The 14146-nt window shown below is 44.5% G+C and overlaps 1 protein-coding gene across 1 annotated transcript in view; it reads right to left on the bottom strand.

Moving 5' to 3' along the window:
* Window positions 1–12908, bottom strand: part of LOC116985617 (septin-9-like) — a 318348-nt gene extending 305440 nt beyond the window's left edge. The window contains exon 1 of the mRNA XM_033040464.1: window positions 12608–12908. Within this exon, the coding sequence (XP_032896355.1) occupies window positions 12608–12662 (55 nt within the window). The 5' untranslated portion in view covers window positions 12663–12908. The remainder of the gene's footprint in view (window positions 1–12607) is intronic.
* Window positions 12909–14146: the final 1238 nt, after the last annotated feature.

The following is a 14146-nucleotide window of genomic DNA, read 5'->3' as shown; positions in this document are numbered from 1 at the left end:
ATTAACCTACAAACCTGTGCGTCTTTGGAGTGTGGCAGAAAACGAAAGATCTCAGACAAAACCCATGCAGGTCATGTGGAGAACATACAGACAGCACCCGTAGTCAGGATAGAACCTGGGTCTCTAGCGCTGTAAGGCAGTGACTCTACCGCTGCGCCACCATGCCGCCCTGTTGCTGATCGGAAATTGATAAAAGTGCACTGGAGCAAGTCGACAGTTTCATTGCCAATGGTGGAGCTAGCTCACCACTTCTCCACTTGTCCCCTAGATGGAGCCAAGCAAAGAGCAAGGCATCCATGCAAAGCCAGAAAACTTCAACTCTCTCCAACAAATACCCCGACAAGAGAAGGTGGAGTCCACAATGGTCCATTGTTGGCAGTGGAAGCGGCGATGACAAAGGGATACAAACAGTGAAACTAGCAGGATGACTAGCGTGGAGGCATCTAGTTTCAATTTTCGTATCCCTTCATTGTCACCTCTTCCACTGCCGACAATGGACCATTGTGGGCTCCACCTTTCCTTGGTCGCCTGTTCTGTACTTTCTGTACCTCTGGTTTTCCTCTCCCCCGACTCTCACGCTAAAGAAGGGTCTCGACCCAAAACACCACCTATCCCTTGCCTCCAGAGTTGCTGCCAGACCTGCTGAGTTACTCCAGCATTTTGTATCTATCTTCAGTGTAAACCAGGTTCTTTAGTTCCTTCCTATCAAAATGCCTGGTCATACAATCGGAACAAAATGGTTCTCAGTCTACACCTCCGAACAGCTACCTCCATTCAATACTGGATCAAAAACTGCAATCCACTGAAATTAGATCTCAAATGAAATGCTTTTAACAGTAAGCCAGCTAGCTTATCTTGACATTAGTCAGTTAAAAGCATGTGCAATGAAATAAAGGAGCCAAAGACAATTTGTGTTGATCATTCTAGACTCTTGGCAGGGGGTAGTAGGGGGGGGGGTTGTAGTGGTGGGGGTAGTGGGGGGAGGGGGGGGGGGGGTAGTGGGGGGTGGGGAGAATATGAGCACATCATGTTTTTCCAGTTTAGTAAACCTTGTGAAAATTGTTTAAAAATGGGGGATTTTGAGAACTAAGACAACTTAGAAAACAGCAAAGATAAAATGTATAATGTAGAAGCAAAGAACTGCTGTTTTACAAAAGGTGCTGTTTTACAAAAAAGGCCGCAAAGTGCTGGAGCAACTCAGCGGATCAGGCGACATCTCTGGAGAACATGGAAAGGTGACGTTTCGGGTCGGGACTGATTGCGTGGTGGTTGGTGGGGGGGGGAGTAAAGAAATCTGGGAGAAGGGCAGGACAGAGGCCGACAGGTAATCGAGCCCGGGTCAGAAGATGGTTGTAGAGCAGAGGCTCAGCAGGAATCACAGAAAGGGAGCAATGAGAGAGGGTCTCACAGAACTCCCACCAGAGAGAGGAGGAGAACCTCTTCAAAGTAGGCAGTCCTAAAGATTTCACAGTGGAGCAGTCAATATGTAGAAACAAGGAACTGCAAACGCTGGTTTGTAAAAAAAGGACACAAAGTGAAAATGGAGGCAAGGGGGCCATGATTGACCTTTCAGTGCGGAGTGATGCAATCATTCTGTGTTACGAACGACATAGACTAATCACGGTGACTACAATCAGTATGCATATAAAATCAGCCCACCAAGGTCAGTATTTTTCAATGAGTAATATTTCAATTTAAGATAACTAATTTCTAGCTGTGATTTGAAAGGAATAGATTACATTTACATAGAACCTTTCACGTCCATTTCAGAAGACCCCAAAGTGCTTTATAGACAATACAGTACATTCACAGAGTGGCTTTAGCTGTGTTGTAGACAACAGTCATTAATGTTTTCCATGAATACTATTGCAAATACCACCAATAAATCATTTTGCACGACTGTGTCACACAGTGCCCCAATTGGTAGGGGTGTTGCCTCACAGTGTCAAAGACACTAGATTCAATGCTGACCTCAGGTGTTTTACGTGCAGAGTTTGCACGTTTTCCTCATGACCACGTGGGTTTCCTCTGGGAGCTCTGGCTCCCTCCCACATCCCAAAGACGTGCTGGTTTGTGGGTTAATCAGCCTGTGTAAAATTGCCCCTAATGCACAAAGAACGGGTGATCGATGGTCAGCATTCACTCAGTGGGCCGAAGGGCCTGTTTTCATGTTGTATCTCGAAACTAAAAATATATTTTAGTGATGTTGGTTAAGAGATTTACTTTAAACTTTAGACTTTAGGGATACTTTAGAGATACGGTCCAGAAACAGGCCCTTCAGCCCACCGAGTCCGTGCTGACCAGCAATCACCTTGTACACTTAAGTTACAATCCCGCAGGTCTTTGGAGTGTGGGAAGAAACCAGAGCACCCAGAAGGAAACCCACGTGGTCACAGGGAGAACGTAAAACTCTGTACAGACAGCATCTAAGGTCAGGATCGAACCCGGGTCCTTGGCGCTGCAAGGCAGCAACTCTACTACTGAACCACTGTGCCATCTAAATGTTCTCCAATTCAATAACTCCCCTGCTCATCTTTGGAATAGTACAAGGGAATCTTTTTGAGCCAGTGGGTCAAGCACCATCTCTGGAGAAAAAGGAAGGGTGACGTTTCGGGGCGGGACCCTTCTTCAGACTAAAAGTAAGGGGGTGGAGGTGGGAGATGTGAAGAGCTGGAGGCGAGAAAAGGTCAGGACCAATCAGGGCCAGTCACAAATGACCCCAGCCAGGGTGGTGCCCTGGTAGGTCCATTGTTGGCTAGGGAAGGTACGATCTCAAGAGAAACAATGTGGAGAACTGTGGAACTGTAGAGGAGAGGGGCGTGTAAGATAAAGTTACATAAAAAGAGAGAATTCAATGTTCATACTGCTGGCTGTAAGCTACCCAAGTTATCCAATATAGGTAAACACAAAATGCTGGAGCAACTCAGCGGGACAGGCAGCATCTCTGGAGAGAAGGAATGGGCGGCGTTTTGGGTCGAGACCCTTCTTCAGACTGATGTCAGGGGAGGGGGCGGGACAGAGATAGAATGTAGTCGGAGACAGTATGACTGGTGGGAGAACTTGGAAGGGGGAGGGGATGGAGAGAGAGGCTATTTGAAGTGATCCAATATATGGGGTTGCTCGTCCAAGTTGCGTGTGGCCACACTCTGGCAATGGAGGAGGCCCAGGACAGATCGGTCAGTGGTGGGAATGGGAAGGGGATGTGAACTGGTTGGCAACTGTGAGATCCCCTAGGGTTAATAGGATTTGCTTGAGATGATCTGGCTGAGGTTTATTGAATGAGCAAAGACTAGATAGGAGAGTTTAGTTTTAGTTTAGTGATATAGGTGGAAACAGGCCCAATGGAGGAGGTCCAGGACAGTGTGGGAATGGGAGGGGGTATTGAAATGGCTGGCAATCGGGAGATCCTATAGGCCTAGGTTGTCCAAGTGTAAATGTTCAGTGAAATGGTCGCCCACTCGAGTCTACGTCTTGTATCGCCAATGTACAGGAGGCCACATCGGGAACAACATATACAGTAGAGGAGGTTAGGGGAAATACACATGAACTACTGAGATAGAGATCAGTAGCAGCAGCCCTGAGGATAGGAAGCTACGAGTGACTCTGTAGGCGTCCACAAAACTAGTGTGATGTCACAGGAGGTCAAGAGACCAGAGCGAAGATAAAGATTGGGGTTTGAGTTTTGGTCCCTGAAATGATATAATTTCAGGGGAAAAGTGGGATTCTACACAAACCCGGTTGGTCTTTAGGTAAATAAGAGCAGTCATTCTTCAGAGCAGCGAGGTTCAAATTCTCACTGCAGATACATTTTGTTTTTGCACCATTGTTGAAGAGTTTTACACCAGAAAGTAAAAGGCATATTTCCTGATTAAATATTCTGAGGCAGAGCATCAGAATAAAAGGATGTACCTTAAGAAATGGGATGAGGAGCAATTTCTTTAGTCAGATGTAGTGAATCTGTGGAATTCATTGCCACAGACGGCTGTGGAGGACAAGTTATTGGGTATTTATAAGATGGAGACTAACAGATCATTGATGAGTGTCAAGGTTTATTGGGCAAAGGCAGGAGAATGGGAAAGATAGATCAGTCATGATTGAATGACGGAATAGACTCGAAGGACCAAAGGGCCTAATTCTGCTCCTAAAACTTATGAATTTATGAGGACAAACAAAATCCTACTGAAAAATTAGATGATACTAGACCAAGGGGGACCCGTTGGGTCCCGTCCCCTTAACGCGCGTTTGCGGGGGGGGGGGGGGGGGGAGGCCTGCGGCGTCACACACGCACCCTAACCATCCCCAAACACACGGGGGGGGGGGGGGGGGGGGATATATTTCCCAAGTAAGTTAAAGCCATGTTGAATGTGTATAACATTGTTCCACGCAGCGTTATGCCGATCTCTCCAATTATATGTTTTGCAGCTGCATAAATACATTTCTGGCTCACAGCTTCAGTGGAAAAATCACAAATATTATTTTTTTTTTTGGGTTAAAGCATCAACATCTCCTTATGAGGAATCAGAGAATGAGTTCATGCCTTTAGCCAGCCACACTAAAGTATTTTTGTGATTACGCAGAATTTAAATTGTCACAAGAAACAGGAACAAACAACAGCCTCGTCCATGGTATCCCTCTGGACATCATGGCTTCAACACAAAGACATGATTCAGGCAGCAGTGATGCTATCTGAGCAGAGCTTCAAATTACTCACAGTTTGCCCTAATTCCTATGCAGCAAAATGAAAGTTTTGCAGAATAAACGATAAATAATCCAGGCAACAATAAAGTCTGCCAAATAATTCATTGTGATTATGGGATAATTTTACAAATCTTAGCACTGAAGAGTTTATTTGCTGTGGGTGATCCTGTACATATGTATAAACTCATGAGGGGAATAGATAGGGTCAATACATAGTCTTTTTTTCCCCACAGGGTAGGGGAATCAATAAGTAGAGAGCATAGGTAGAAGGTAATGGGTAACGTTTTGGGCTGAAACCCTTAGGGTTTCGGCCCGAAACGTTGCCTATTTCCTTCGCTCCATAGATGCTGCCTCACCCGCTGAGTTTCTCCAGCATTTTTGTCTATCTTCGATTTTCCAGCATCTGCAGTTCCTTCTTAAACAAGTAGAGAGCATAGTTTAGTTTAGTATACTTTAGAGATACAGTGCGGAAACCCACTGAGTCCGTGACGACCAGCGATTCCCCCGCACACTCACACTGTCCTACACACGAGGGACAAATTACAATTTTTACCAAGCCAATTAACCTACAAACATGCACGTCTTTGGAGTGTGGGAGGAAACCGGAGCTCTTGGAGAAAACCCATGCAGGTTAAGGGGAGAACGTACAAACTCTGTACGGACAGCACCCGTAGTCATGAATAATAATGGATGGGATTTATATAGCGCCTTTCTAGTACTCAAGGCACTTTACATCGCATTATTCATTCACTCCTCAGTCACACTCGGTGGTGGTAAGCTACTTCTGTAGCCACAGCTGCCCTGGGGCAGACTGACGGAAGCGTGGCTGCCAATCTGCGCCTACGGCCCCTCCGACCACCACCAATCACTCACACACATTCACACACAGGCAAAGGTGGGTGAAGTGTCTTGCCCAAGGACACAACGACAGTATGCACTCCAAGCGGGATTCGAACCGGCTACCTTCCGGTTGCCAGCCGAACACTTAGCCCATTGTGCCATCTGTCGTCCCTATGAACCTGGGTCTTTGTCGCCGTGAGGCAACAACTCTGCTGCTGCGCCACCGTGCCGCCCATAAATAGAGGGCAGAGGTTTAAGGTGAAATGGGAACGATTTAAGAGATTTGAGGAACCCGACTGGCAACTTTTTCACTCAGTGTGGGATATATGGAACAAGCTGCCAGCGGAGGTAGTTGAGACAAGTGTAAGAGATTATTTAGGGATCTTCAGAAGCTTGTAGATCATCCATATGAATTACTATGACTCAAAGGTGTCTGAATATACAAAAGTATCTTGGCAACGACAATACCCTCCAATTGTAATTCTATACAGTTACTTGGCTACACTCAAATGTTGAAACTTGATATTTAATTATATCTATCAAAACTGTAGTTAATTGTTTATTACTGTCTTTGGGTGCCATTGAAACTAGTTAACTATTTGTTGTTTTCTTTGTGTTTAAAACACAAGTTTTAGAAGAATTTAGAGGTCCTGCAGAGGGTGTGGAAAGGGGTTTTCAAAGAATTGTTCCAGGAATGAGGGATTTCAGCTGCAGGACTAGGGTTGAGCAGGTTGAGTGAGGATTTGATAAACATGTCCAATATCTTGAATGATTTGGATAGGATTAATGGAAGGAGCCCCGAAAGCGCCTGTCCCACTTTCACGACCTAATTCACGACCTCTGCCGAGTTTGCCCTTGACTCATACTCGCAGCATGGGCGTCACAAGGTCGTAGGTAAGTTGTAGGAGGTCATGATGCTAGTCGTAGGTACTCGTGGCATCACCTCGTAGGTCGGGGCGTTTTTCTAGCCCGATGAAAAATGTCCACGAGTAAAAAAGGTTGTGAAAGTGGGACAGACCCTTAAGGCAGTTCGTCGTTGTCTACAACCTCGCTCTGGCAGCTCCTGCGATGGCGCTGGTGCCAAACTGTACTGGCCCTGCTGTTCCTTTGGATCGATCAGCGACGTGGAGAGGGGGACGTGCTGCATGGGCAACAGCCTGTCTTCCATATGACATCGCCCTGGCTTGCATCCGACCACACATCACCTGCAAACTAGGATGCATCACCCATGGTCAGTCATGACTGAGGCGGGGGACTACTAACGGAAGGAAGCTGCCACGCTTAGTGGATGGTTGGAGATACAGGTTTATACATTTGGATTCAAGGCAGAAGTGAAGGAAATATGTTTTAAAATGCAGAAGATTGTCCCGATCTGGAATTCACTGCCTGTGGTGGCAGGAAAACATCAATCCAGACTTCCATGAAGGAATTGGATAGGCTCTTGAGCGAAAGCTATATGCAGTGTTACGAGAAAGAGTGGAAGAATGGGAATAATGGAACAGGGCCACTAAAACTCTTAAAACCAATTAACCTCTCTCCACACCTTTACAATTCTATGATTCTACACCTTTTAATTAAATGATGATTGCAAACATTTTATCCCAATAAGAATAATGCTTTTGTAGGACGAGGGCAGTGATAAATGCCCAATTATATCGTTTAGAGTACAGCATGGAAACAGGCCCTTTGGCCGACTGAGTCCACCCCAGTCATTGATCACCCTACACCAGTTTCATGTTATTCCACTTTTGCATCCAACACACCAGGGGCAATTTACAGAAGCCGATTAACCTTCGAACCTGCACAGCTTTGAAATGTGGAAGGAGACCGGAGCACCCAGAGAAAACCCATGCGGTCACAGTGAGAATCCGGTAGTCAGGATCGAGCAGGGTCTCTAGTGTTGTGAAGCATAATGGTTTAAAATCGACAGTCATCAACATTTCCATTGCCAAGAGTTATTTGACGGCGATCTACATGCAAGTAGTTTCATTTTGATTATCGTAATGAAAGGTGAGCACTTTGTTCTCTTCAGAGGATGTCCTCTCTCACACAGTCACTGCTTCACACAGTGATAAACTGAGATACAGGGAAGACCTGAATTCCCTCCCTATGCTTCTTACCAGCACTGATAAATGTATGACCAATTAGCCTAATTATTGTGCTTTTAAAAAAAAAGAGAAAACGGAGAAAAGCGCATTGGTGTAGTGGTAGAGTTTCTGCCTGACAACGCCAGGGAACCAGATTCAATCCTGACTAACGGGCGCTGTCTGTACAACGTTCATACGTTCTCCCTGTGACCACGTGGGTTTCCTCTGGGTGCTCCGGTTTCCTCCCACTTTCCAAAGACGTGCAGGATTTCAGTTTAATTGGCTTCTGTAAATTGCCCCTAGCGTGCAGGAAGTGAAAATGTGATAACATAGAAATAGTGTACGGGGTGATTGTTGGTTGCCGTGGACTGGGCGGGCCAAAGGGCCTGTTTCCACGCTGTATCTCTAAACTAAATGGGGTTGAATAAAGTACCATACCAGGGAATGGGAAAAGACCCGATGGACTCAATAGCCTTTTTCTATGCTGTTACAGTTCTCTGAACTTTCCCACACAAATAAGCACAATCCGTTGGTCATGGCCTAAAAAGGCGATGGGAGATGATTCAAACGCCACTTTCAAAATATAAATGGATAAATATTGAAGGAGAGGAACATTGTGGAATTGGGGAATAGAACTGAACACACTGCTCTTCCAGTAAACTGGTAATGGTATGGATGTGTTTAAGAAGGAACTGCAGAGTCTGGTTTAAACCAAAGATAGATACAAAAAGCTGGAGTAACTCAGCAGGGCAGGCAGCCACTCTGGATAGTAGGAATGGGTGGCGTTCCGGGTCGAGACCCTTCTTCTGGTCTGAAGAAAGGTCGACCCGAAACGTCACACATGGTATGGGATATGCTGGGCGCACTGCCAATATGTAACGATTCTACGAATTTCTAATTCCATAACATGGTCATTGGGTCGGCTGTGTGGATTTTAATGGTGGAAGCTTGTTACTGCCCTGTGGAACTCATCCTGCCTGTAGATCAGTTTTACTCAATCAATACGTTCACACACGATTAAAGTTAAATATAACCACGCTAATCTTCCGAGATTTATCCGAGCAGCAATGGATTTCTGGAAATATCCAGGATTAAGCATTTGCGCTTGGCTATTTAATTATCAGCAAATGCAAACTTTACTGAAGGCACGTTTGCCTAGATGGAAAGTTTGGGGAAAATTAAAAACGCTTTTATTTCTTCAATAAGCTGAGAATGGAAAATATAAATCTTTAAAACATACATTATGAATAGATGCAAAATGCTGGAGTAACTCAGCAGGACAGGCAGCTTCTCTGGAGAGAAGGAATGGGTGATATTTTGGGTCAAGACCCTTCCTCAGACCTGAAGACACTGTAATAATGTATTGTCTTTCTGTTGACTGGTTAGCACGCAACAAAAGTTTTGCACTGTAAAGTAAACTAAAACTAAACTAAACTAGTGAGTTGACATACTGCTCAGTAACACAAAGTTATTGGAGCAACTTAGCGGGTCAGGCAGCAACTCTGGAGAACAAGAACAGGTGACGTTTCGGGTCAGAACCCTTCTTCCGATGACTTCCTTCTCTCCAGAGATGCTGCCTGACCTGCTGAGTTACTCCAGCACTTTGTGTCTATCTTCAGTATAAACCAGTATCTGCAGTTCCTTCCTACACAAACCACTCAGTGACTTGAGGTCAGAGACATCAGTGCGGAGCCGAGAGAATTGGTGTTCACTGGAGATGCCACCTTCAATGTGGTTCTATCTACTCGTTTGCATGCAATTAGATGAGCCTGTCACCAAATAAGGTCATAAGGTCACGTGATAGGAGTAGAATTAGCCCATTCAGCCCATCGAATCTACTCCACCATTCGATCATGGCTGATCTATCTCTCCCTCCTAACCCCATTCTCCTGCCTTCTCCCCATACCCTCTGACACCCGTACTGCTCAAGAATCTATCTATCTCTGCCGTAAAATCTGAGGAACAACAGGAACGTAACATTTGGTGTCCTTGGCTGGAATTAGTCCTCATCATCATCATTGTGTCGTACATCACAGAAACAGGCCCTTTGGCCCAATCTGCTGCCAATCAGGATGCCTCATTTACGCTAGTCCCATCTGCCCGCATTTGGCTCATATCCCATTAAACCTGAACTATTCATGTACCTGTCCCAATGTCTTTTAAATGTTGTTATAACACCTGCTTTAAAAGGTTCAGAGAAGATTTGCCAGGATGTTGCCTGGACAAGGGGGAAGTGATTTAATGGAAATCCGAGGGATAACATTATTTTTTTTTTACACAATGGGCGGTAGGTGTATGGAAAACCATATGTCAGAGGAGGTAGTTGAGGCATGAATAGGATAGGTTTAGAGGGCCTGTTTCCACACTCTATGACTCTACTACCTCCACTGACAGCTCATTCCAGATAGCCATACCCACTGTGATAAAGTTGCCCCTGAGATATAGTATGTCCTATGGTTCTTGATTCCCCTACTTTGGGTAAAAGACTGTGCATTCACCCTACCTACCTGTATTCCACATGATTTTATACATCTCTATAAGATCACCCCCTCAGTCTCCTGTGCACCGAGGAATAAAGTCTGAGGCTGTTCAACTCCTCCCTGGAGCTCAGGCCCTCAAGTTCTGGCAATTTACTAGAATAAGATTTAGTCATAATCACTAGTGCTAATGGGAGAGGGAGTGTTCATACAGGTTGAGTATCCATGAGTTGTATAGAATACAGTAAAACCCTCGGGATCCCAAGGGAGCTGGACTGGCAGATTTTCTGGACTATTGGATGTTAATCCCATTAACACTCAAACACACTTTCATTTCACTTTTGTTCAACATGTTATTTAACATTAGGGCGGCACAGTGGTGCAGTGGTAGAGCTGCTGCCTCTCAGTGCCAGGGACCCAGGTTCAATCCAGAGATGCTGCCTGACCTGCTGACTTACTCCAGAATTTTGTATCTAAGAATGGATGTTTCCACCAGTGCGTGAGTCTAGGACCAGAAGGCACAGCCTCATCGTGAGTCTAGGACCAGAAGGCATAGCCTCATCGTGAGTCTAGGACCAGAAGGCACAAGCCTCAGAATGAATGGATGTACCTTTGGCTGCAGAGTCATTAGGTATTTTTCAGATATTTTTTAAGAGATTGTTAGGTTCTTGATTAGTACAGGTGTCAAATGTAATGGAGAGAAGGCAGAAGAATGTGGATGAGAGGGAAGGATAGATCAGCCAAATGACCTGCCCTCTTGTGACTAATGACTTACAAACTTACAGTCCAGACACCGACCCCAGTCCCACTCAAACTCTTAGCTCTGAGTGAACACTCGACTTAAACTGGACCACTGCCTCATGTTAGATACTAAAGAGTAGCCCAGATGTTGAACCGTTAAGATTGTCAAGCAATTAGATGCTTGATTGTTTAGGTTTTACTGCATTCAGAGCTCCAACAGTGTTGCCTTTGGAGAACTTTACATCTTCAAATTGTGCTGGGCACGAGAAAGTCTACCAACACCTCCAAACACCTTGGGGCGGCACAGTGGCGCAGCAGTAGAATTGCTGCCTTTCAGTGCCAGAGACCCATGTTTGATCCTGACTACGGTTGCTGTCTGTATGGAGTTTGCACGTTCTCCCTGTGATCATGTGGATTTTCTCCGGGTGCTCCAGTTTCCTCCCACATCCCAAAAAACGTGCAGGCGTGTAGGTTAATTAATTGACTTCTGCAAATTGTTTCTAGTGTGCAGGATACAGGGATCACTGGTCGGCACGGACTGTATGGGCCGAAGGGCCTGTTTCCATTCTATCTCTAAACCAAAGCTCAGTGTACGTCTCATTGTAGATAAATCCCTGGAAATAAAACTGCTCTCGTCTGCTTATTTCACAACGCTTTGTCAAGGGTTGATAGGAACAGGAAACATTTTCAACTGTCTGAAAGATAATGCAGATTAATCTGAAATGGAAACTGTGGAAGGTGCCCAGGGGCAGACTTCAATGCTCACTGACCAGATGATCACATACCTGCGGCTACTAAAACTGCCAAGTGAGCAGAACATTTTACACAGTAACCCATTTCAGCCATTTCAACTTGCAAAGGAACGCAGAATAGTTCGAACGAGGCACACATTTAACCAAGTGCAATAGGAAAGAAGACTTTTGCATTGGATTAAGGGAGAGAAATTAGACCCAAGGACTAAATAGCCTTATTCAAAATGGACAAGAGCGATACACCTGTGTTGAACTAACTACTACACAGGAATCCTCTGCTGGCTGTTATTGCTTAAGCGTTTAGGACAATAAATGCCTCGAAGGAGAGGGTAATACTATCCTTTACTGTGTTTGCCCGACTGTGGCCACGGCTATAATAGTTCCACTCCTTTGAAAGTCTGTAATTTGCCCAGAACTCTTCCAAGATCAAAGGAATGGGAGAACAGTGATCTACAGTCCTCCAGTTCCAACGTGGAACAGCTCCCCGTAAAGTTCAAGCGAAAACCGCAAGGCTTGAGGAGTGAAATCAGACGGTGTTTCGTTTCATATGGGTAGCGAGGGTCTGTTAAATGGAGCCGAGCACAGCCCGCAGTGGAGAGGCGAGTGGAGAGAGAGAGAGAGATGTGGCCAGGACTGGGGCTGTTCAAACTAGCATCAAATTACAATACCCCTTCTTACCTGCTCACTCTAAACGCTGATCCCCCTCAAGGGAGAAAAAACAAAACAATCCAGCACTCGAAGCAAAGATAAACCAATTGACTCCGAAAAGTGGATGGGTTGAAAACACTTTGAAAGTAAATCACTCATTCTCTCTCACATTAACTCCCCACCAGTTGAAAGCATGTCAGTCATTAGAGGAAAGTTACTGGGTGCAAAACAGTACTTATGACATTTTTTGTTGTTGTTTTTATTGTTACTGAAACGCCGCTCGCAGAAAGAAAATTATTACTTTTTGAAAAACCTAATGTTAGGCAGACCATGCAAGCGTGGAATGCAAAGCAGTATTACAGACCTTCAAAATCTGACAGGATTCCTTCCAAGTGATCATTGATAGAGAGCTCCGCCATCCTCAACTTTATCCCAAAGCAAATGCTGGTATCCGAAGACGTTCCAGAAGGAGAAAAAAAAATGCACTGAAACTGGTTGCAGAAGTGAAGTGTGGCTTTAAAGTTTCAAATAGCTGAGCTGATTATTCCTCTCTCTCTCTCTGCACAGAGCACAAGTGTGCGAGTCTCTCCTAAGACTCTACATATGCCATATGATTTCAGCTGCATGCAAGGCGCAGTTCTCAGTTTAAAAAAAACATACAAAGCAAATGGTCTGGCCCTCCCTGCACAGATGGGTTAAAGCCCTGCCCTATGAGCAGCAGATTGGCTGGATCATGTTCATGCTTCACCTAACTCCAACCATAGAGAGGTAGCGAGGGGGGGCTCTAACTTTAAAACACATGAGCCTCCAGCAGATTTCAGTATTGAACAATTGGTGATGTTTAGGAGTGACTTAAAGCAACTCACCTTGGGGCACAGCTGTTCACACTCACTCACATACATGCTCACACACACATATATAATATATATATCTAAACACACACACATATATATATATATATATATATATATATATGTACACACATACACATGTCTATATGCACACACATACAAACGCATGCATATATACACACATGTATGCACATATAAAACAAATAAACAAACATAATAGTGCTAAAAGACAAAACTAATGCCCCCAAGTCTATGTAAGTATACAAAGACAAGTATACAAAGTGCTGGAGTAACTCAGCGGGTCAGGCAGCATCTCTGGAGAACATGGATAGGTCACTTTTCAGGTCGAGACACTTCTTCAGACTTTTCTAAAGATGCTGCCTGACCCTCTGAGTTACTCCAGCACTTTGCATCTTCTTTTGTAAACCAGCATCTGCAGTTCTTTTGTTTCTAGGAAAGACGTTGTTCTTGATAAAGAGCGTCATAAAAAAAGGTATTTAAAAGCACCTTTTAACAAAAATTAAAATTCATGATATGATTTCTTGAGGGTGGGCAGAATAAAAAATATATATAATGTTCAAAGTTACTGTTGAGGTATAATTGGAAAGTAAATGCATGTATTGTTGAACTAGAGGCCCAGTGTCGTAGAGTTATCCAGCACAGAATCAGGTCTCTCAGGACTGAAGAAGAATCTCAACCTGAACTGTCATCTATTCCTTTTTCTCCAGAGATGCTGCCCGACCTGCTGAGCTACTCCAGCATTTGTGTCTATCTACAGAATCAGACACTTTGGCCCTACACATCTTTTTGCCTATCTACACTAATCCCATTTGCCCGCATTAAGACCATATCCTTCTATGCATTGCTTGTTTAAGAATCTGTCTAAGTGCCTCATAAACATAGTAATTGAGTCTAATTCCACCACCTCTTTTGACAGTAGTTTCCAGATATCATCCACTCTCTATGTAAAAAAAACTATCCCCTTAGATCCCTTTTAAAACTTGTTCCTCTCACAAACCTATGTCTTCTGGTTTTCAATACCAATACAATAC

This window comes from Amblyraja radiata, chromosome 22, assembly GCF_010909765.2.
Source record: "Amblyraja radiata isolate CabotCenter1 chromosome 22, sAmbRad1.1.pri, whole genome shotgun sequence".
NCBI classification, from domain to species: Eukaryota; Metazoa; Chordata; class Chondrichthyes; order Rajiformes; family Rajidae; genus Amblyraja; species Amblyraja radiata.
This window is presented reverse-complemented; position numbering and strand designations above follow the sequence as displayed.